At 37.7% G+C, this 21,199-nt stretch overlaps 1 protein-coding gene across 2 annotated transcripts in view; it reads left to right on the forward strand.

The window, feature by feature from the left end:
- The window catches only part of MARCHF1 (membrane associated ring-CH-type finger 1), an 853,606-nt gene that overhangs the window by 764,458 nt on the left and 67,949 nt on the right, over positions 1-21,199 (forward strand). For both annotated transcript variants that reach the window (XM_060178875.1, XM_060178874.1), the window contains one exon: positions 20,145-20,325. In XM_060178875.1, coding sequence (XP_060034858.1) covers positions 20,145-20,325 — 181 coding nt within the window. The remainder of the gene's footprint in view (positions 1-20,144; positions 20,326-21,199) is intronic.

Below are 21,199 nucleotides of genomic sequence, written 5' to 3' on the forward strand. Positions count from 1 at the left end.
GATAGAAATGGAGAGAGGAGGGGAAGACAGAGAGAGGGAGAGAAAGATAGACACCTGCAGACCTGCTTCACTGCCTGTGAAGAGACTCCCCTACAGGTGGGAAGCCGGGGGCTTGAACCGGGATCCTTATGCGGGTCCCTGAGCTCTGCACCAAGTGCACTGAACCCACTGCGCCACCGCCCGACCCCGAATGGTCCATATTTTTAACTCAACACCACACAGGAGTGCCAAGGCATCAAAGGAAGCTCTGTATTGTGTTGTCTCTCTTTATATCACCCATCCATTCATCTATCTACCTATCTACCTATCTACCTATCTACCTATCTACCTATCTATCTATCTAATCTATCTGTCTCTCATCTTCCAACATAGTGTTCTTTCTGTCTCTATATAAAATTAAAAGAATAGGGGCCAGAAGGTCGCACACCTGGTGAAGAATACACACTACAATGCTCAAGGACCTAGATTCAAGCCCCTGTCTGTACCTACAGGGGGGAAAGTTTCACAAGTGGTGAAGTAAAGCTGCAGATGTCTCTCTGTCTTTCTCCCTCTCTTATCTCCCTCTCCCCTCTCAATTTCTCTCTGCCTCTATCCAATAACAAATAATTTTTTTAATGAAAATGAAAATTTATTATAATTAATTAATTAATTTAATTAATTAAAGGAACAAAAAATAGACTGAGGAGCAAAGAAATATTCACAAGATTCTTTTTAATATCATTTTTTATTTTATTTATTTATTTACTATTGGATAGAGACAGAGAAATTGAGAGGGGAGGTGGAGATAGAGAGGAAGAGAGACACCTGCAGCCCTGCTTCACCACTCATGAAGCTTCCCTCCTGCAGGTGGGATAAGGGGCTTGAACCTGGGTCCTTGCGCACTATAATGTGAGCGCTTAACCAGGTGTGCCACCCCTCCCCCCTTTCACAAGATTCTTAAGTCTCACAAAAGAGAGAAGAAGTATAAAAGAAAATAATGGATATGGACAAATACAGACCTACAAATCATGAAAGTTTAGTTTTGTTGACCTTGAGGTATAGTGTCAAACAGGTCAGACATCCAGTGAAATTTGAATTTCAGCTAAACAACAAATAATTTTCCATTGGGACCTACTCATAAAATATATGTAATTGTCAGAAGTTGTGCTGTGGTAATTTTCTCTCTCTTAGGAAATATATAATGAAAAACCTTGGCCTACTCATGGTGCTGTCATGCATGTGTGAGGCCTTCATTCCCTAGTCTTAAAAATCAATAAATTACGGGCAGTATGATAGCCCACTTGAGAAAGTGTGTGGCTTCCATGTAGTAGAGGAATCTTCAGTGTTGTAGTATCTTTCTCTGTTTCCTTCTGTCTCTCTGTCACTCTTTGTATCTGGGGGAAAAAAATGTTGATCCTTTGTAATGAAGCCCTGGCAAAGAAAAATAATTTTTATACTGCTGAAATGTCAGATAAAATTAGATAAAAGTATGAACATCTTCTGATTTGTGTTAGCATTTTCAGGACAGGTAAGTGGCCACTAGGAGCTTAAATGCAATTTATCTACTTCATGAGAATAATATACATTTGGGGTTAGTTATTTTGAATTATGCGGTTCCTTGAATGAACATGTATCTCTGTATCTCATTGGCAACATGCATTTCTCTTCCCTTCTCTTCTCTTTTCTTCTCTTTGTTTCTTTTTTGCCTCCAGGGTTATCTCTGGGGCTCAGTGCCTCTACTGCTACTCCTGGCAGCCATCTTTTCCCATTGTTGTTGTTGCTGCTGCTGTTGGTGGTGTTGGATAGAACTGAGAGAAGAGGGGAAGATAGAGAGGGGAGAAAAGAGAAGGGACCAATCACCTTGGAGGTGGGGTGCAGGGGCTTGAACCAGGATCCTTGCATCAGCCTGTACTTCGCACTATGTACACTTAATCTGGTGTGCTGCCATCACCCCGGACCACCTCCACCACAACATGAATTTCTTCTCTATCCCCCCCTAAAAAATAGCTTTCTCCTCACACAAATTTATTTCTAAAACATTGCATCTATTAAATTCAGATACACTATATACTGATTTAAACAACGGGAAATGAGCCCTGTGTATTTAAGCTGATGAACACTGGTCATAGCAACATGTTGTAATAACATGGCTTGTTGCTTTGTTGCTATAAATGTGTATCAACAACAGATAACTTATTTATAGTTTGAACATTTCACTCATTTCCAATAATTGTATTTAGAAGGAGCTTTTTTTTTCTTTTTTTTTGGCGAGCCTTCTTACAACTCTTGCACAGTAGTTTATACATTCACTTGAAAGCTACTGACATTGTCTTTGAACACAGATGAGTTCAAATACCGGTATCTAATTTGATGCAGGAATTAAAATGCCCCTGGAATAGCGTTGGTGACTTGTCTCTTGTTCAAAGCGCTTTGACAGTCTTAAATGCAACATGTTGTACTTTCCTTCGCACATTTGTCAAGTTCATAAAGGGCTCTAGGAGTTTATTAGTTCCCTTTCACTCACTTCCAGGTTTGTGCAGAACTGCAGGTGACATGATACAGCCTATCACTGTGTGGAGGAAACTCCTTGCAGATGAATTTTACTCTAGACTAAAAATTTTTCTTCTTTCCCTCAAGGCTATCCAACAATAATATATTTTCCACCTAACTTATACTACTGCCCTCTCCTTATTTGGCTTTTCTGAGTCTTACCTTAACAAATTCTGACATGTTTATTTCAGAGTCTTTGATCTCAGCTAGTTCACAAATCTGTGCATGTTACTGATTTAATGTGGTTTCTTACCCTGTGAAATGGCATCAGGGGAGCAAATGAAGGAGGAACAAGAAAAACAATCGTAGCAATTAAAATGACATAGAATGACATATACACTGTTAAATTGTTCCAAGTATCAAGAGAGTTTTGGTTTCAGTCAGCGTTCCATTGTCTCAAAATTAGACCAGTTAGAGCTAGAAAGGACCAGAGAGTTCAGCTTGGTGATTCTCTATCTCAGCAGCAGACTAGACTCTGGAAAGTTAAAAAAAAAACAAAAAACAAAAAAAAACAAGCAAAAAAGATCAGAACAGAATCCAATTCAATGAAATCTGACACCACTGAGAGGTTGTTCAGTGGGTAAAGAACTCACATCAGTAAAGCCTAGGGTTCAATCTTGACCATCACATATGCTTAACCAGTATCCTGGTGTCTTTCACTGCCCCTGTCTGCTTCACCAAGTAAATAGATCCCTCTAGAAATGATCTCATTATAAGTGCATTCTAGGAGAACCCCCAGAAAATCTTAGTGAGTAGTCAGAACTGAGAGTCACTGATTTTTGATGTAAGGTGGAGGAATTGAACCTCAGAAGGTACTTATATTGTAAAAACCATGCTTAGGGACAACAGGTCCACTTGGTATCACACCCATAATGTGGACACACTTGAATAAAAATTGGTTGTGGGGTCATAGTTCCACTCAAATCCTAAAACCACTAGGAGCAGTTCTCAAACTTAATAGTTTCATTGAAAAAAAAAAAATGGAAGACACAGTTGTCCGTGAAAGATTTGATCATGAATTAAACCTCAGACATCTCATGTAGATGTAACTTATTCTCAAGTGTTACTATCGGACAACAAAAACTACCAAAGTTCATGGTTCTGAAAATACAGTCCCAGCACAGTAACATCAGAATCCTATGGGAACTTGTCAACATGAAGTTATTGCGCCCCACCATGAACCTGTTGAATCAGAAGCTGTTACAGTAGAGAGATCCGGGCACTTAGCTTTTATCTGGTCCTCCATGTGTGCTTGATGCACAGTGAAGAGTGAAAAACAATGCAGTTGAAAATATAGATGAGAAAAGAGAAAATTGTAAGGGGTATACCCATTATCTAAGGGGGTCTACATACCATGCTATGGAGTATAAGGAAGTAGAACTTAACCTAAGTCTGAACAGCAAACCACAAAGATATCTAAGAGAGATGAGTTTCTATTTCCTCCTTAAAGTAATTTGAAGTACTATATATATTTATGTGTACACATATTCCAAAAGAATAAAATGGGGGTTTGGGAAAATCAGGAGGATGAAAATAAGGAAGGAAAAAAACTCAAATAAAAAAAAATAAAAAGCAAATATGGAGATTTTCTGACATTTATTATTTTTTTTTGGAGGGAATATAATTCTTTTAAAAAATTTATTTATTTACTTATTTATTTATTTTAGATATAGAGAGAAATTGAGAGGGAAGGGAGAAGCAGAGAAAGGGGGAGAGAGACGCCTGCATCTTCCTACTCTGTGCCTTTTAATAGGTGAATTCAGGCCATTGACATTTATTAATATCATAGATTGAAGATATTTTAATGCCATTCTTGTAGATTTTTAAAGTGTTCTGATATATGGCATATTTGTGGTGGTCTGACTGTTTATAGGAGACCTTTCAGAATTTCTTTCAGAGCAGGTTTGGTGATAGTTGATTCTTTCAACTGTTGCTTATCTGAGAAGGTTTTTATGCCTCCATCCAGTGTGAATCACATTCTAGCAGGATACAGTAGTCTTGGTTGAAAGCCATTCTCATTGAGCACTTGTGTAAATTTAGTTCTGATGTCACCAAAATGGTCCAGAGTGGTTCTGGTTCCTGAAACTGAGTTGGAAGAGAGCAAAAAAGCAATTAACATGTTCTGATAATAAGTCATGATCATTTCCCAATTATTCAAACATATGAATACCAAATGTATTCATGAATTTTGTTTTTATTCATAACTGTGTTAACTCACCAAGGACTAAGAGAAAAGAAAGTCAAGTAAAACTGGAAAAATTAAGTATTTGTATTATTTCAGTGTCTATTACGGTAATGTGGTTATTACAAAGAAAATTAAAGGGAGAGAAAACTAATACTATATTTTAACCTAAACTTAATTGCCTGCAAGACTAGAGAGATATATCTGGGTTAGGATTCCTGCCTTACATGCACACAGACCAGATGCAAGCCCGGGCACCGCAGAGAAGATATCATTATAACAGAGGAAGCTGTAGTTCTGTTTTATCTCCTCTATCTGTGTTGATCTGAATGAAAAAAAAGTAGTAGAATCATGCATGCTCAAGGTCTCATTTCCACCACAAACACTTAAACTTCATTACCTTGGTAGATAACCACCATTTAGATTTTTAAATATCTTCTCCTAACATTTTATATGTATAATTTTACTGGGGTTATATTATATTTTCATTTCTATTTTTAAGTGCATGGTATCAAATTTGCATACTTAGCTAAATATCACTATTTATTGAGATATCACACATCTATTTAAAAGTGTGAAAGTATTTTCTTCTACTTTTCAAAAGTATTATTACTATGAAGTTTAACTAAGGTAAAAATTAACTTTAAAGGATTATAGTGATAATGTAATCTGTGATGACCACAAGTGCTTAGAGGTCCTATGAATATATTAGTAGTAGGCTTCTGCTAATTAAAATTTTTAGCCTAATTTATTCTGTTCTTTATTCTCATTCTCCACAATTCACCCCATCTCCTCTCCTCAAATTACCTAAATTCCAGAAGCTTTGCCTTTACAATGTTTCTTACTTTATTTTTTTATTGTGAACACTGTTATATGCATTCCTACTTTTATTAATATTAACATTTATATTATATTCTCTTTCTAGTCTCTCTGAGATATTACAACCAGATTTTCTTAAATCCTATTGTGAGCTCATGCAGAAGTAGTTAAGACTCTCGGTGTGTATATAAATATTGGCAATGGTGAATAAAATGTATTTTAGGTTTACTATAATCTTATTTTTTTTGTTTGACATCCACTACAATCCTACTCAAACTTTTATTTAAAGTTGACCCAGTTATCCATTTAATCCTGCTTCTATGCATTTACCCAAAAATACTATTTCCGAAATATTCAACTAAATTCCGTCTCCCTCTGCCAAAATTCTGCCCCAACTATAATCCTACTTCTTACACCCCATCTTCCCTTAGACTCTGGTAACATTTCTCTACACCTCCCCCCCGCCAATTTGTATATCATCTTTCCCTCTTCCATGTTTAACTATCAGTTTAACTTGGATTCTATCTGGTTGTTCAATTGTCCAATGAGAAAAAGTATCAATAGTGTTAGCTTCTTAAGAGACCAACACTGAGATGTATTCATCTTGGTACTTATTACAGTGCTTTGGGAATGCTTTCAGATAATACAGCAAATTGTTGAGAGAATAAGTAAATAAATTAACAAATGATTGAATAAGTGAATAAATCAATAAAGGTGGTCACCCTTCACTCAAAGTGACTAGAAGTTCTATAATATGTCAGCATTTTGCCAAGACACTTGCTCATGTATAAGAATTCATATGGAGAATATATTTGAGTGAATATATTCTTGGTAGGGTGGAGGTAGATAGCATAATGGTTATGCAAAGAGACTCTCCTGCCTGAGGCATCAAAGTGCCAGATTCAATCCCTCACACTACCATAAACCAGAGCTGAGCAGTGCTCTGGTGAAAAAAATAAAAATCAAATGATAAATTCTTGGTTACCTACAAATAAATTACTTGATTTGTCAGTTATCAATGGCAAACTGAATTTCCCTTGATGTAATTTTCAGTCAGACAAGATTAATGAGTGGACAAAAAATTGAAGGAAGTGATGGTTGAGAATGAGATTATAAACATTCAAATCATTAGAAATAACAAAATTAAAACTATCACAAATTAAGTTTGAATTAGTAATTTTGGTCACATGCATAAAAGAAAAGACTAAAAGGATGTTCTATTTTTTATGTTTGTATAAAGGTCCTAATTTAGATTAGTCAAATATGTCTTTGATTATATCTACACAGAAAGCAAATGCATTTGAATTATTAGCACTTTTGTTTTCCTTTCTGATTTAATGCATGCAGCTAATGAAAGTTGAGCCTAGTAAGTTTTAAAGTGCTTACTTAGAAGTATCTGTTACAGCTTGTTTATTTTCTTTTTTATTATAATACATCCCCCCAAAGATATTAAAACTGACATGAAATTATTGTGAAATGACAAAATATATTGAAAGTCATTAGAATATCCATTCAAAGTGTATTAGCTACTTGTTCACTTATATGTATCAAAATTATGAAGGAGATTCTGGAAAGGCCATAACAGAATGTCAGTATTTTCACTTTGAGCTCCACTAAAGAGTCTAGTCAAGGCATACCGTGATGGTTACTAGAGAAGGAGTTACCCCATTAGTCACAATGTGTTGGATGGTGATGATGATTGTTGCTTTGGTTTGTTTGTGTCTACTGACTTGAAAGATTAGGGAAGTTTTATCTATCCTAAAACAAGTAAGAAAAATATCTTCTGTTGTTGGGTAAACACTGAGCTGGGGCTCAGTGGGATACAAATACTAATATATTGGGAGAGAAGGATTGACTGTTCTATGACCACACAAATACTTCTCAGAAAGTCCTCAAAGAATCACTCTGTAGATAGCAATAGAAGAATTCTTGGGGGCAGGCGATGACACACCTGGTTAAGCGCACACACTACAGTGCGCAAGGACCCGGGTTCAAGTCCCTGGTCCCCACCTGCAGGGGGAAAGCTTCACGAGTGGTGAAGCAAGGCTGCAGGTGTCTCTTTGTCTCTCTACATCTCTATCTTCCCTTCCCCTGAATTTCTCTCTCTATCTAATAATAAATCAAGCTTAAAAGAGAAAAAGAAAAAGTAGTTGCATCCAGTTAATGAAGACTCAGCAACTATTTAAAAAATAAAATAAAATAAAGAATTCTTCTGAGAATCCTTCATCCCATCAGAATTTGACTCCTAGTATATACATGGGATCCAATCATACCACATGATAACTGTAGGAAAGGCAATTTAAACATTGATAGAATCTTTCCAATCCATTGCCACTAACACATCAAAATACTCATGAATTCCAATAAAGGTTGGCTGTCTTTGCTTCCATCACTGGCCCAACACCAAGGTAGTCATTATCTTCTTCCCTGTTTTCCATCAGTGTGGTTTTCTGGTGGTAAGAAAGTGCAGTTTATTTGTTAGATTTTGGATTAGCTTCAGGATTAAGTTAGCAGCCAGGGGTATTGCTATGTCATTGTCTTTGTAGTTGATAGATAATTCCCTACAGCACTGTGCAGATGGTCTGAGGTTTTGACCAAGTCAGTGGTGACAAATTAGGGCATGAAATGAAACTCAGGAAGTCATGCCATCTACCAGGGCTTTTATGAGTTGAAATTATGCCTCTGAGAAAACAAAACACTGTAAAAACTACTTGTGTGTGAAAAACTGTCTCTTATCTGTAACTTCTGTTAAGAAGGTTGTAGATGTAGAGTGACCAATACTATGATTACAAACATTCTACAAGCTGTCAGGATGATGCTTTTATTCATATGCTGTACTTACATTTTTTTAAATTTTTATTTATAAAAAGGAAACACTGACAAAAACCATAGGATAAGGGGGTTACAACTCCCACACAATTCCCACCACCATAACTCCTTATTCCATCCCCTCCCCGATAGCTTTCCTATTCTTTATTATTATTATTATTGTAGTTATTATTGTTGTTGTTATTGATGTTGTTGTTGGGTAAGACAGAGAGAAATGGATAAAGGAGGGGAAGACAGAGAGGGGGAGAGAAAGATAGACACCTGCAGACCTGCGTCACCACTTGTAAAGTGAATTCCCTGCAGGTGGGGAGCCGGGGGCTTGAACCAGGATCCTTATGACAGTCCTTGCACTTTGCGCCACCTGCACTTAACCTGCTGTGCTACCGCCTGACTCCCACTTTCCTATTCTTTATCCCTCTGGAAGGTAAAGTTTTCAAGAGAGCATTCATCTCAGCCGAATGGTAGCTTATAATTATCTTCATCTCTGTGAGGAAATCCTAAAAGTATGGAGGAAAGGCCTTTTTGTTTTAATTCCCAGAAAAATTATGTCAATAATTTTTGGAAACAGCAGGTTAGTAATAATATTAAATACTATCCAATTTCTCTGCTGCTTGTTAAGTAAAATCTACTTCTCTTTTCTACTGCAGATCTGTTTGCTTGACTTCCTCTGATGCTCAGATAGGGTATAAAATGGATACACCACATTTTAGTTCCTCAAATGTAAATTAAAGACAGCACCAGAAATTTCTCACTTTCATTATATGTGAATTTTCCCGAAACATAGACACTGGTAGTTCATAACAATTTCTGAGAATTGCCAAATCATCTTGCCAAGCTATCTGTTTTAGTCTATGCTCTGTTCAGATAGAAGTTATAAAAATATAACATCCCCAGTCCAAATATGGCTTAGTATTTATCCATCTTTGTCCTGACTTTTTGACATCTTGTAATCACTCAAATGACTCCTCATGATACTGTTCTTTAGATACAAAATATTATTTCCCTTAGGTTTAATGGACAGTAACTTGTTTAGTTCATAATACGAGAACTTGACTAGACAGAATGCTTAGCGAACAACAAAAACTGTATCTGAGTAGTATAAAATTTAAGAACAATGAAACCTCAAGAAATGGAGAGATTATTGTAGGGAAAGAGATCTAGAGGCTGTGTCATTAAAGATCTTGGTTTTTAGGTTACTTAATTTAGGGGAGATGTTATCAAGAGATAGTGGAAGGAGTGGATATTATGTAGATATGAGACCATAACTAAAGAAATCCCCAGAAGACAAATTAAGAATATAACTATCTGAGCATTAACTGGAAAAAAAAAAGATGCTATCTAACCTTTATTGATCAAGTGATTAATCCTTATAAATAATTCTATTAAGTAGACACGGCTGTTTTCCTATATTCTTGGTGAAGAACTTGAAAATATGAGGTTAATCAATTTAACAGAGCTAGATAGTCAGAAGTGTGTGATAATGCTATTAAGAAATACATCAATGTTTCTTAGTGGTTTTCACTTCATGGAAAACATTGAACTTGGCAGCATTTCAGGTAGTCATCTAAAGTTAATGGGCAACACATCCAGGACCAGGTTGAGAGGAATCAGGATTTTGGCACAATAGTCACTTATTGATAGACAAATTCACAGCCTATCAACTGGTCAGTTCTGTACTATGTTACTGTAATGTCCTGTACTGTGTGTTAGTGTTTAGTGAGAAATAGGGGAAAAATAAATAGGATAAATGTAAATGATGGAAAGTTACTTGAAAAACCAGCTAAAGTCATTTAGACTTTACTTGACTGATTATAGTTTCTGAATAGTAGTAGTATTTTCAGAGGATCTGAATAAACATATTTTTCAAAGATAATTTGAAAGGAGAAAGGTATAGACTGCTCATGTATCTGTTGCCTATTCAACACTACTAGAAAGATGACAATAAGGATAAAAATAAGACAACATGAAAAGTACTAAAGGAGGAAAAACTAATAGCTTATTAATGACAATTAATTATAGACTCTGAAGTTCACTGAAAGTTCAAAGATAAAGGCAAATCAGAAAGAATTGTGTCTTTGTTATTTTGGAGATGGTGAGATGCAGGGATTAGAAAGTGATCCATTGAGAATACCATATTATGTGAAAGAACTTGCTAAGGTTACTTGCTATTGGAGAAGCAGAGATTGGTTTGAGAACTGGATGTTTTGAAAGCCTAGGAGCAATGATTGAGCCTAGGTGACTTCCCTGGTATGGTCAGTGTAGAAAAATGAAAAGGTCAAGTTTAAAACTCCCAAGATAAGCAGAGAGGAAATGCTGACAAGGTTGGGGGCTGTGGTGTTAAAAATCAGTCTATGGGAAATGCGTAATTACAGAACTGCAACAGTGGAAAAGAAATTTGAGGTCACATAGTTTAATTACCCTTGCATGAGTTCCTTTCACTTTGTGTCTGAAACAGACATACCCTATGAATGTTTGAGTACGTTCTGTGATGGAAAACTCACACAGTTGTCCCAGCTAGCTCATTTGATCTTTATAAAGCTCTAGTATGTATTAAATGGAGATTTGTTTCCTTAAAATGTTATTGATTTGGTTCTAATTAGGAGGCAGAAAAAGACCAGTTGCCCTATTGTTCAGCCATCCTTTCACATATATAAATATAGCTGTCATGTAATCATGTAATTTCCCCCTTTCCTCCTTCTTCAATGTCATGTAAGAATTGGTGTTTCTTCATGGAATGTGTGCACTGAACTGGATATGTCACTGCCTGGACCCTCAAGCCTCAGTGTTTTAAGAGCATTTCTGTATTTCACCTTTTTAAACATTTTTTAAATTACCTTTATTTTAAAAAAGAAAAAAAAAGAATTGGTGTTTCTTTTTATATATAGTAATATTGCTATATTCATGCATTATTTTTACCACGTTTATTTTAGTGAGATGTAATTAACACATAGAAATTTAGGCTTAGGACTTCAACATAATGATCTGATAGTTATGTATATGGTTAAATGGTCATGACAGTAAATCTAGTGAGCATCTTAATTTAAAAATTGCCACCTGCAAACTACAATTTAGAAACTGAAAGTTTTAGCCATGAATTTAAGCATGTTGAGTTCACTAGTATTTCCTGTGGTCTCTTACTATCATCTAATCTTCTATTGTCATCTTTTCTTAATTTCTCACCTTTTTTTTTTTTGCCTCCAGAGTTATTGCTGGGGCTCAGTGGCTACATTGCCTATCCCCTGCTCCTGGAGGCTTTTTTTTTTCTTCCATTTTTCTTGCCCTTGTTGTTGTTATTATTATTGTTGTCATTGCTGCCATTGTTGTTGGATAGGACAGAGAGAAATCAAGAGAGGAGGGCAAGAGAAGGATGGACACCTGCAGACCGGCTTCACCATTTGCCAAATGACCCCTGCCCCCCCCGCAGGTGGGCAGCCGGGGTTCAAACTGGGATCCCTACTATTTTCTTATAAAGCTTATCTTTTCTGAGCCTCTACAGAAAAGAAATCAACTGTCCAAAAACTTGTCTCAGTGGGCGGTTCAACTGACAGAGCATCATACTAGCATGCCTGAGGTTCTGAGTTCAATCTCTGGCACTACAGATGCCAGGGTGTTCCAAGTTGTCTCTCTGTTACTCTCTGTCTCAAAACTCTCTTTCATGCAATAAATAAATCTTAACCAAAAAAAAATTTTTTAAAGCTTGTCTCAGGCCAAGGAGCATATTGAAGACTGAAGCTAAGTCCAGGCTCAAAATCATTGCTCATAGCCCTAAATAAATTTCCTCCCCTAGCTTTCATTGAGACATGTTTCATATCTTCTCTGACCTGGGGATTCAGATGCTCTAGCAGCTAACTTAAAGACATGGAGTCAGAATTGATAGCTTTGGTTTTACAAACATTTGCTATAAACAGCTTAGTAAACTAGCTGCTAAAAATCAAATTAGTTCTCCCATCAAAAGGATATTTATATAGATAAACTATGTTACTATTAGTAGTAGTCCTTTGATCCTAGGATAAAATTTACACATTTTATCCCAAAATAAAAGTTAACAAATAATGAGTACCTACCTCATGCCAGGTACTACACTCATATCTCATTCCCCTTCACCCTAAAAGGTACTTAGACTTCATTTTACACATGAGTGTCTGAGAAATCCAGTTTATTAGAGTTGAGAGTAAGGAATTTGATTTAGCTGTAAATCTCATACATCAAGCAATTTCATATTTTTATGACTGTGAAAAAATCACAAAGGAATAGGAGTTCATCAATTAATGCTATGAATACTCTACACACAGACCACACTTATCTCACTTCCTCCCAATTTCAACACCAGTTCTTTACTCACCACCACTGTGATTTTTCAGTACTTGGAGTCCAGTCTTGCCTCACAATGCAGCACCTTCCCACTCAACCTCTAGACACTACAACCCCATTTTTGCATTCTTAGATTGTGCAATAATCCTTCACTCTTTTGTCCTTCCCGTATCTGATCTGATGACCACAGTACTATTAGGTTGTGTTACCAACTGTTGAGTTGTTTTCTTTCTCTTTTTTCATTTTTTTAATTTTTTTTTATATTGCAGAATTACGTGTAGGCAGGGCTTTGAATCCACACCATTCCCACCACCAGAGTTCTGAATCTTCACTTTCCCCACTGCAATCCACCACTGTTCCCCTAAAGTTGTAGACATGGGCCAAACATCTTCTCTACAACTATCTGTCCACATTTATACAAAGTTACCCCTTCTTTTCCTGACTCAATCCTCTCTTTCCCTCGAAGCCACTCATGACATCATAACTACTTCCATATGTCCCTCTCCTTTTCCTTCTCTCTCTCTGGGTGCTGATGGAGCTGGAGTGCAGAGTCCTCTTATCTTCATTCTATCATTTCTCCCGCACTGGGAGTATAGATCAAGGTTGTTTATGGGGAGCAGAAGGTAGGAGTTCTGGCTTCTGTAGCTGCTTCTCTGCTGAGCATGGGCATTGACAGTTGGATCCATAACCCCAGCCTGTCTCTGTCTTTCCCTAGTGGACCAGAGCTCTGGAGATATAAGGGTCCAGGACACACTGGTGAGGTCATCTGCTCAGAGAAGTCAGGGTGGAGTCATGGTAGCATCTGCAGCCTGGTGTCTGGAAGGTGGTATGACCTGAGGCTGTGGATTTTTTTCAGCTGTAGATTGTGTCCAGTTCGATATCTTGTTGTGCACAATAGTTGTATGGGGAGAGCGAAGGTCTGATTGCAGCTACTCCGTAAACCACGCCTCCTGGAAGTCTAGATCTGAATCACACAGAAGTGTTAACAGGATCTACTACTACACACACCCTGCTATTTGATCTTCCTAGGCACCTTAAGGTTACTCCACAGTTCTAATATTCATGCCTGGCTAGGTTTCCATCATATTCTCCAAATGGTGTTTTCTAATTCTCAACAATTCTATAAACTCGTGCCTTTCTGTGGAGCATGTGTTGCCTCCTATTTCACAGAAGATAAAAAGTCCTCCTAAATCCAACCACTGCAGTTTCCCTGACCTCACCCCCTTTTTCTTCTTCACTTTTCACTTTTCCTCTACACGTTGCTCACATAAAAAGCTGTCGATTTCCCTCCTGTGTGTTGTCCCACTTATCTGAACATAGCCCTCTACCATGATCTCTTCCTCTATGCTTTGATTTATCGAAAACTTTAAACAAGGGGGCAGTCTCCCACCTGACTTATTTATTCATGGCTATCTTTCTGTGTCACCTCTGCTTTGCTTATGAACAATAAAATAAAGGATCTGGGAGGTGGCTTACCTGGTAGAGTGCACATTACTATGCATGAGGACCTGGGTTCAAGCCCCCAGTTCTCACCTGCAGGGGATAAGCTTCATAAAAGATTGATCCATGGTACAGATGTGTCTCCCTCTCTCTATTTCACTCTATGTGTGTGTGTGTGTGTGTGTGTGTGTGTGTGTGTGTGTGTGTGTGTGTGTGTGTGTGTGTCTGTCTTTCAGCCTCTATCAGAAAAGGAAGAGGAAAACAGTGGGGAAAAGATCCCTGTAAATGGTGGGGGGTCATGCAGGCACTGAGCCACACTGATATAACCCTGGTAACAGTAATAATAATAATATCAATAGTGATAGGAAATAAAACAAAAATGAAAACGAAAGATAAATTTTTTTCTAGCCTACTGCTACCTTCACACTGCTGTGCTTTATTTCTCAAAAGGGGAGAATATATCTTTATTTATCTGATAGAGACAGCCAGAAATTGAGAGGAGAAGGGGAGGTAGAAAGGGAGAGCAACAGAGAAACACCTGCAGCCATCTTTCACCACTCATAAAGCTTTCCCCCTGCAGGTGAGAATCAGGGGCTTGAACCTGAGTCCTTGTGCACTGTAACAAGTGTGCTCAACTAAGTGTGCCACAGTGTGGCCCGGGAAAATATATCTTTTTAGCACTTACTAGACCACTAATTTTCTACTCCCTACTTATAACCTTTATGTATGGCTTCTATTCAACATGTATTCTAATCATTTTTAGCTTTTGGAAAGTGAATTCTAGTAATGGCTACCAAATTTTGCATCATGATGACTAGTTTTGAATAAGATGAGCGATGAACGTGGAAATTAAACTATTACAAATACTGTAGCATGTTTCATTACTGTGTTAAAGAGTATATAGTTAGAGGCTGGATGGTAGTGTACCTAGCTGAGCCTACATGTTACCATGTGCAAGTACCTGGATTTAAGCGCCCACTCCCTCCCTGCAGTGGGGAAATTTTAACAGCAGAGAAACAGTGTTGCAGGTGTCTCTCTTTCTCTCTTCCTCTATACCCCTGTCTCCCTCTCAATTTCCCTTTGTCCTATCAAATTATATATGGAGAAAGATTTGAAGAATAATGTAGGTGGGGTCAGGTAGTGGGTGATGTGCTTTATTTAGTACATGTTACCATTTGCAAGGACACAGATTTAACGCCGCCGCCCCCCACCCCCGCCAACCTGCATGGGGAAGCTTCATGACTGGTGCAGCAGTGTTGCGGGTGTCTGTCTCTCCATCTCTATCTCCCCCTTACCTCTCAGTTTCTCTCTGTCTCTATCCAAGATTTTATAAGTTATAAAATTTATAAAATAATAATGTAGGTGAAGAATTGAGGGGGCAGATTGAAAATACTTGCCAAAGAGGAGTGAGTGAGTGAGTGAGTGAGTAAAATGGGATATGGGAGGAGAGGATTACCAGGTTACGGGAATGGCTGCTTTTTGGAGTCATATGTTATTACTGATGGGCCTTACAGCCACAATTGCTGCTTTTAGTATTATTATTTATTATTATTATCATTATTCTTGTATATGGTAACATATACCTTTAGTGGAGTCTTGAAGTTTTGAAGAGATAATCCTGATGGCAATAAAGAAAGGAGAGAGGAGAGAGACAGAAAGACAGAGAGACAGAGAGACAGAAAGACTCTCCCAAGTAGTGGTGCACCTGGTTGAGTGCACATATTACAATGCACAAAGACCCTGGCTCGAGCCCCCAGGCTCCACCTGCAGGGGGAAAGCTTTTTGAGTGTTGAAGCTTTGTTGCAGGTGTCTTTCTTCCTCTCTATCTCACCTTTCCCTCTCGATTTCTGACTGTCTCTACCCAATAAGTAAATACAAATAAGAAACATTTAAAAGTAAAAAAGCAAGGAAGGAAGGAATGATGGATTCTTCAGTTCCAAGGCCACATTTTTTCATAACTATGAATATTTTGCAATGCAATTTTTATTAATTTTTATAATTGTTTAATTTTTAATTTTAATTTTAATTTTTATAATTGTTTCCTACACAATTTTCTGCTAAAAAAGCCATTATGTTTTTGCTACCACATTTTCACTTATCCTTTAGCCATTATGATTGGTGTGAGAATTATCACTTTAAGAAGTATTTAATTGGGAGATCGGGCAGTAGTGCGGTGAGTTAAGCACATGTGGCACAAAGTACAAGGACCAGCAGAAGGATCCCGGTTCCAGCCTGGCTCCCCACCTGCTAGGGAGTCACTTCACAGGTAGTGAAGCACGTCTGCAGCTGTCTGTCTTTCTCTCCCCCTCTCTGTCTTCCCCTCCTCTCTCCATTTCTCTCTGTCCTGTCCAACAACAATGACATCAGTAACAACAATAGTAATAACCACAACAATGATAAAAACAACCATGGTAACAAAAGGCACTGAGACCCAGCAATAACCCTGGAGGAAAAAAAAATCTGCTCAGGTACGCCTGGTGGTGGAGCACAGGCATCATCAAGCACAGGGACCTGGGTTCAGTCCCTCCACCCCCATCTGTTGGTGAAGAAGCTTTACGAGTCATTGCCCAAGATGTCTTTTTTTTCTCTCTTTTTCCTCTCTATTTTCTCCCTGTCTCTTTCCAAAGGGAGAAAAATTCTGCTTGTGAGCAGAAGCACCACCAACCATATCATGTTCAAATAAAATTAAGATTTATTTCCCATAGAAAAAAATGAAAAAGTATGCTTCAGTCCCATTCCCATTTCATAAGACTTATGCTTACAAAATTTTAGCCTTTTCACTATCTTTCTAGCTATTCAGTTCATGTTGGACACCTAGAGCCTTTTTCAAGCCATAATGCCCATGATAAAAATGGAATGGAAGAGCTAAATATCAGCTTCAACTATTCACATACACATACACACAAAATGTAATGGAATGGTGACATTGCAGGAAGAATTGTGAAAACAATTGTTGTGGTTATTACTATTGTTGATACTGATGTCATTGCTGTTGGATAAGACAGAGAAAAATGGAGAGAGGAGGGGAAGACAGAGAGAGGGAGAGAAAGATAGACACCTGCAGACCTGCTTCACTGCCTGTGAAGCGACTCCCCTGCAGGTGGGGAGCCAGGGGCTCGAACCGGGATCCTCCTGCCAGTCCTTGCACATCACGCCACGTGCACTTAACCCACTGCACTACCACCCGACCCCCCTGAGCAGAATTTTTTAGAAGGAAACTGTAAGGCATAAGAAGTCGGACTATATTCAGTCAACTTCGCAGGTCAGTTTGAACTCAGTAATCAGCAAGATGTTTGTTGGAGTCTGCTTATGAATAAATCACCTTTCAAATTGGGGTAAACTAGAACCTCAGAATTAACATGGCAGCTATGCAACATTTGACAACACTGATTTTTTTATGATGAATTATTAAAAGGAATTAACTGCCATTTTTTTCTCTTCCAGTTGAGAAATGTTGCCCCCTATCCCTGCAGACTATTCAGGGATCAGTGAGCTTTGATGCCAAGTCAAAACTTTCATTTTTATGGGTGCTTCTCTATGAGACCTTCACTTCAGTTTTCATAATGCTTGTACAACTTGGGAAGATTTATTTTGGAAACTTTGTTTATGTTGCTGTTGACAATAGTTATACTTTCTTTAAGTCTTAGCCTCCATATTTAAGACCTAAGGAGCCAAACATTTTCTCTACAAGTTCTCATAGTTAAATGGTTTAGTCTTTGTGAGCATCTGGTCTGTGCAATAACTCTTAGTTCTGCAGTTAGAGAGCAAATATACCTCTAAACAATACATAATCAAATGTGTATGGGTGTGTTCCAATAGAGCTTTATTTACAAGAATAGACAGAGCTAGTATAAGGGTTATACAAAACACTTTCATGCTTGAGCCTCTAAAGTACCAGGTTCAGCCCCCAGCACCACCAGAAACCAGAGATGAATGGATGGATGGATGGATGGATGGATGGATGGATGATGGATAGATACAACAGGAAGAATTGGGTCATGGTTTTGACTCCTGATAAAGAGAAATGTCCTTTTGTGAAGACCAGTAGATAAGAAGCTCAAGATTTTTGGAAATATCAACCCCTTATGTTGTATAATTCACTAGGTTTCAATGGCTCCAAAAATACATTACAATAAAATGAAATGCAGCAAAAATTCAGGTTTGCTTTTGCTGGTTGCTTTTATAATAAGTTGCTTTTTGTTGACTGAATAAGTATGTTAGTCAACACAAAACTACTGAGCAACTATAATAGGACCAACACTTTCTTGGGGCAGATGCGACACAAATTATACTAAGCCCTGTATCTAGGACCTGCACATTTGGAAAGAACAAGCTCTCAGTAATAACCACAATGGCTCTTAGATATACTACTACACCCAGCATGGCTACTTCCTATCTCAGTTCAAGGGAAGGCAAATACTGGTTTTGAACTTTTTAAAACTCCCATCCCATCATTATTGCCTCAAGAATTTCAGAAGTCAGTGTTCTTTTTTACTTATTTTATCTTTACTTAAGAAAAGGAGATTGAAAACAGTGCACTGTGTCATACTTCTTTATTTTGAAGTTAGGGGAGCATTGGGTTTCAATTCCTGTTATCTTATTTCAGTGACAATCTGGCAAACGCTAGAAGAAGAAAGTGACAATCTGAGAAACCATTTCATTTCCCCACAGGGGAGACAGCTAAGCTAAATAAATACATTTTTAAAATCTGCTTTTTAAAAATCATGCTTCTGGAGAATAGTGCATATAGACTTGAAAGGAAAAAGCTATAGCAGCAATTCCTAACATTTTTCCAGTCAGACACTGTGACTCAGCTCAAAAATATAACTCAACAGATTAAATGTTCCATTCAGATTTCAAGCAAAATATTTCTCATTAGAGTTAATATCTTCTAACAGCTGGTTAAATCCTATGAAGTATTGAACTGCTGAGATCTAAATTCATAACCTTAAGATAAGGAAAGCTGGTCTCTTCCAATGAAGAAAACAATTTTGTTTTATTTAAAGACGAAAACAGTGAAGATTTTCATAAGCTATGAATCAGTGACTCCAGAATGTGTATAATAATTGGAAAGCTAGTAGAGTTCTGAATTCCTCAGATGATATAGCAATTAACATTTAAAGCAGTAGAACTTACTGTGCTTGAACTTTATGTAACCACTAATTATTTTGACTTTTAAACAATGCTGACTATTGACAGGGTAGGCCATTTGTTGTGACTGCATATATATAGATCTTCCTGCAAAAAAATGTAATATTTCCAAGTTGAGACTTTCTGTATTCATTTTAATCATTCTCACACTCAACATTTTCAGAAAATGTTCACACTGATAGGTGATTATATATACCAACTTATATCATCCCACAGTCCTATACAACCATCACCAAAATAAGACAATGAAGCTACAATATTTCAACGTTCCTTAGAATAGTTTTGTCTTAACATATATACAAACTTGTGTCCTTAGAAACTGATCTATTGGGGCCAGATGGTGGCACACCTGGTTAAGCACACATGCTACAATGTGCAAGGACCCAGGTTCGAGTCCCCCATCCCCACCTGCAGGGGGAAAGCTTCACAAGTGGTGAAGCAGTGCTGCAGATGTCTCTCTGTCTCTCTTCCTCTCTATCCCCCCTTCCCTCTTGATTTCTGGCTGTCTCTATCCAATAAAGAAAAATCATTTTAAAATAAAAAAGAAACTGATCTATTAAATAGATTAAGCTAAGGACATAGCTTCATAGTTGGACTATTCAAATTGGCCTCGAAGCAGCAAGGAAATGATAGCTTTTTGATGAACCAGTGTCTAATAATGCCTTAGGTCATTATTTATGAATTCAGTAGCAGTCAGGTCAGTGGGAAAATATTCAGTAATGATAAGATTCAGTCATTCTCAGTTCTAGCATCAGGTTTGAGCGAACTGTCTTGACATTCTAAGTCTTAGGTACCACTCTGAATGCAACCTGTCAGGGAGGAAATTTACTGATGAGAAATGACCTCTGGGAGATCTCATCTTGGCTTCTGTGTCCTTCCCCAGGATATGTCACTGCGAAGGTGATGAAGAAAGCCCCCTCATCACACCCTGTCGCTGCACGGGCACCCTGCGCTTTGTCCACCAGTCCTGCCTCCACCAGTGGATCAAGAGCTCAGACACACGCTGCTGTGAGCTCTGCAAATATGATTTCATAATGGAGACCAAGCTCAAACCCCTGAGGAAGGTAGGGTACCTATGGGAACTCCTTTGGGAAAGAGAACTTGCAGAGATGGTCTATTTATTTACTTTTCCAATTTATTTGGAAGGGTTTGTTGTTCACAACACAGTTGTTGGCACATGGATACAACTTCTCATCTCTCTGTGATAGGTGTCCTCTAAACGCTCTCTCTTCTTTTTTTTTTTATTTTATTTTATTTTATTTTATTTTTTAACGCTCTCTCTTCTATCCTAGATCCTTTTCCATCATTCTGCACCAGGACTCCAAGGCTTTTCTATCCCATCCCTTTCCTTTCTTCCCCAGAATCCTTTGCTTTGGCGCAATGGACTGTACTCAATGCAAGTTTCACTTTGTGTTTTCCCTTACTGTCTTTGTTTCTTAAGTCTCACCTATGAGTGAGATATCTAGTATTTGTCCTCTTTGGAATTTATCTCACTTAACTTGGTGTCTTCAAGTTTCATCTAAGATGAGGCAAAGAAGACTTAATCAATTTTAACAGCTGAGTAGTACTCCATTGTATATATATCCCACAGTTGTTTTAGACATTCATTTGTCATTGGACATATGTATTGCTTCCAAGTTTGAGCTATTACAAATCATGCTGCTATGAACATAGGTGTGCATAAGTTTCTTTGAATAGATCCCCAGCAAAGAGATTGCCAGGTTGTAGTGTAGGTCTATTTCTGGCATTCTGATAGCAAACAGTCTAATGCCTCATCAGAATGCTGGTTTATTTTTAAATCCATTTCTAGCCCCAGTGTTATTCAGCTAGCATATTATCAACAAAGGTCACATGACCTGTTTTGGGTTCATTATGTAAGATGCAGTGAAGTGGATTGTGTCCAAGAGGCTCTAAATTTTATCACTCATTTAAAAGAAG

This window comes from Erinaceus europaeus, chromosome 19 (assembly GCF_950295315.1).
Source record: "Erinaceus europaeus chromosome 19, mEriEur2.1, whole genome shotgun sequence".
Taxonomy (NCBI): domain Eukaryota; kingdom Metazoa; phylum Chordata; class Mammalia; order Eulipotyphla; family Erinaceidae; genus Erinaceus; species Erinaceus europaeus.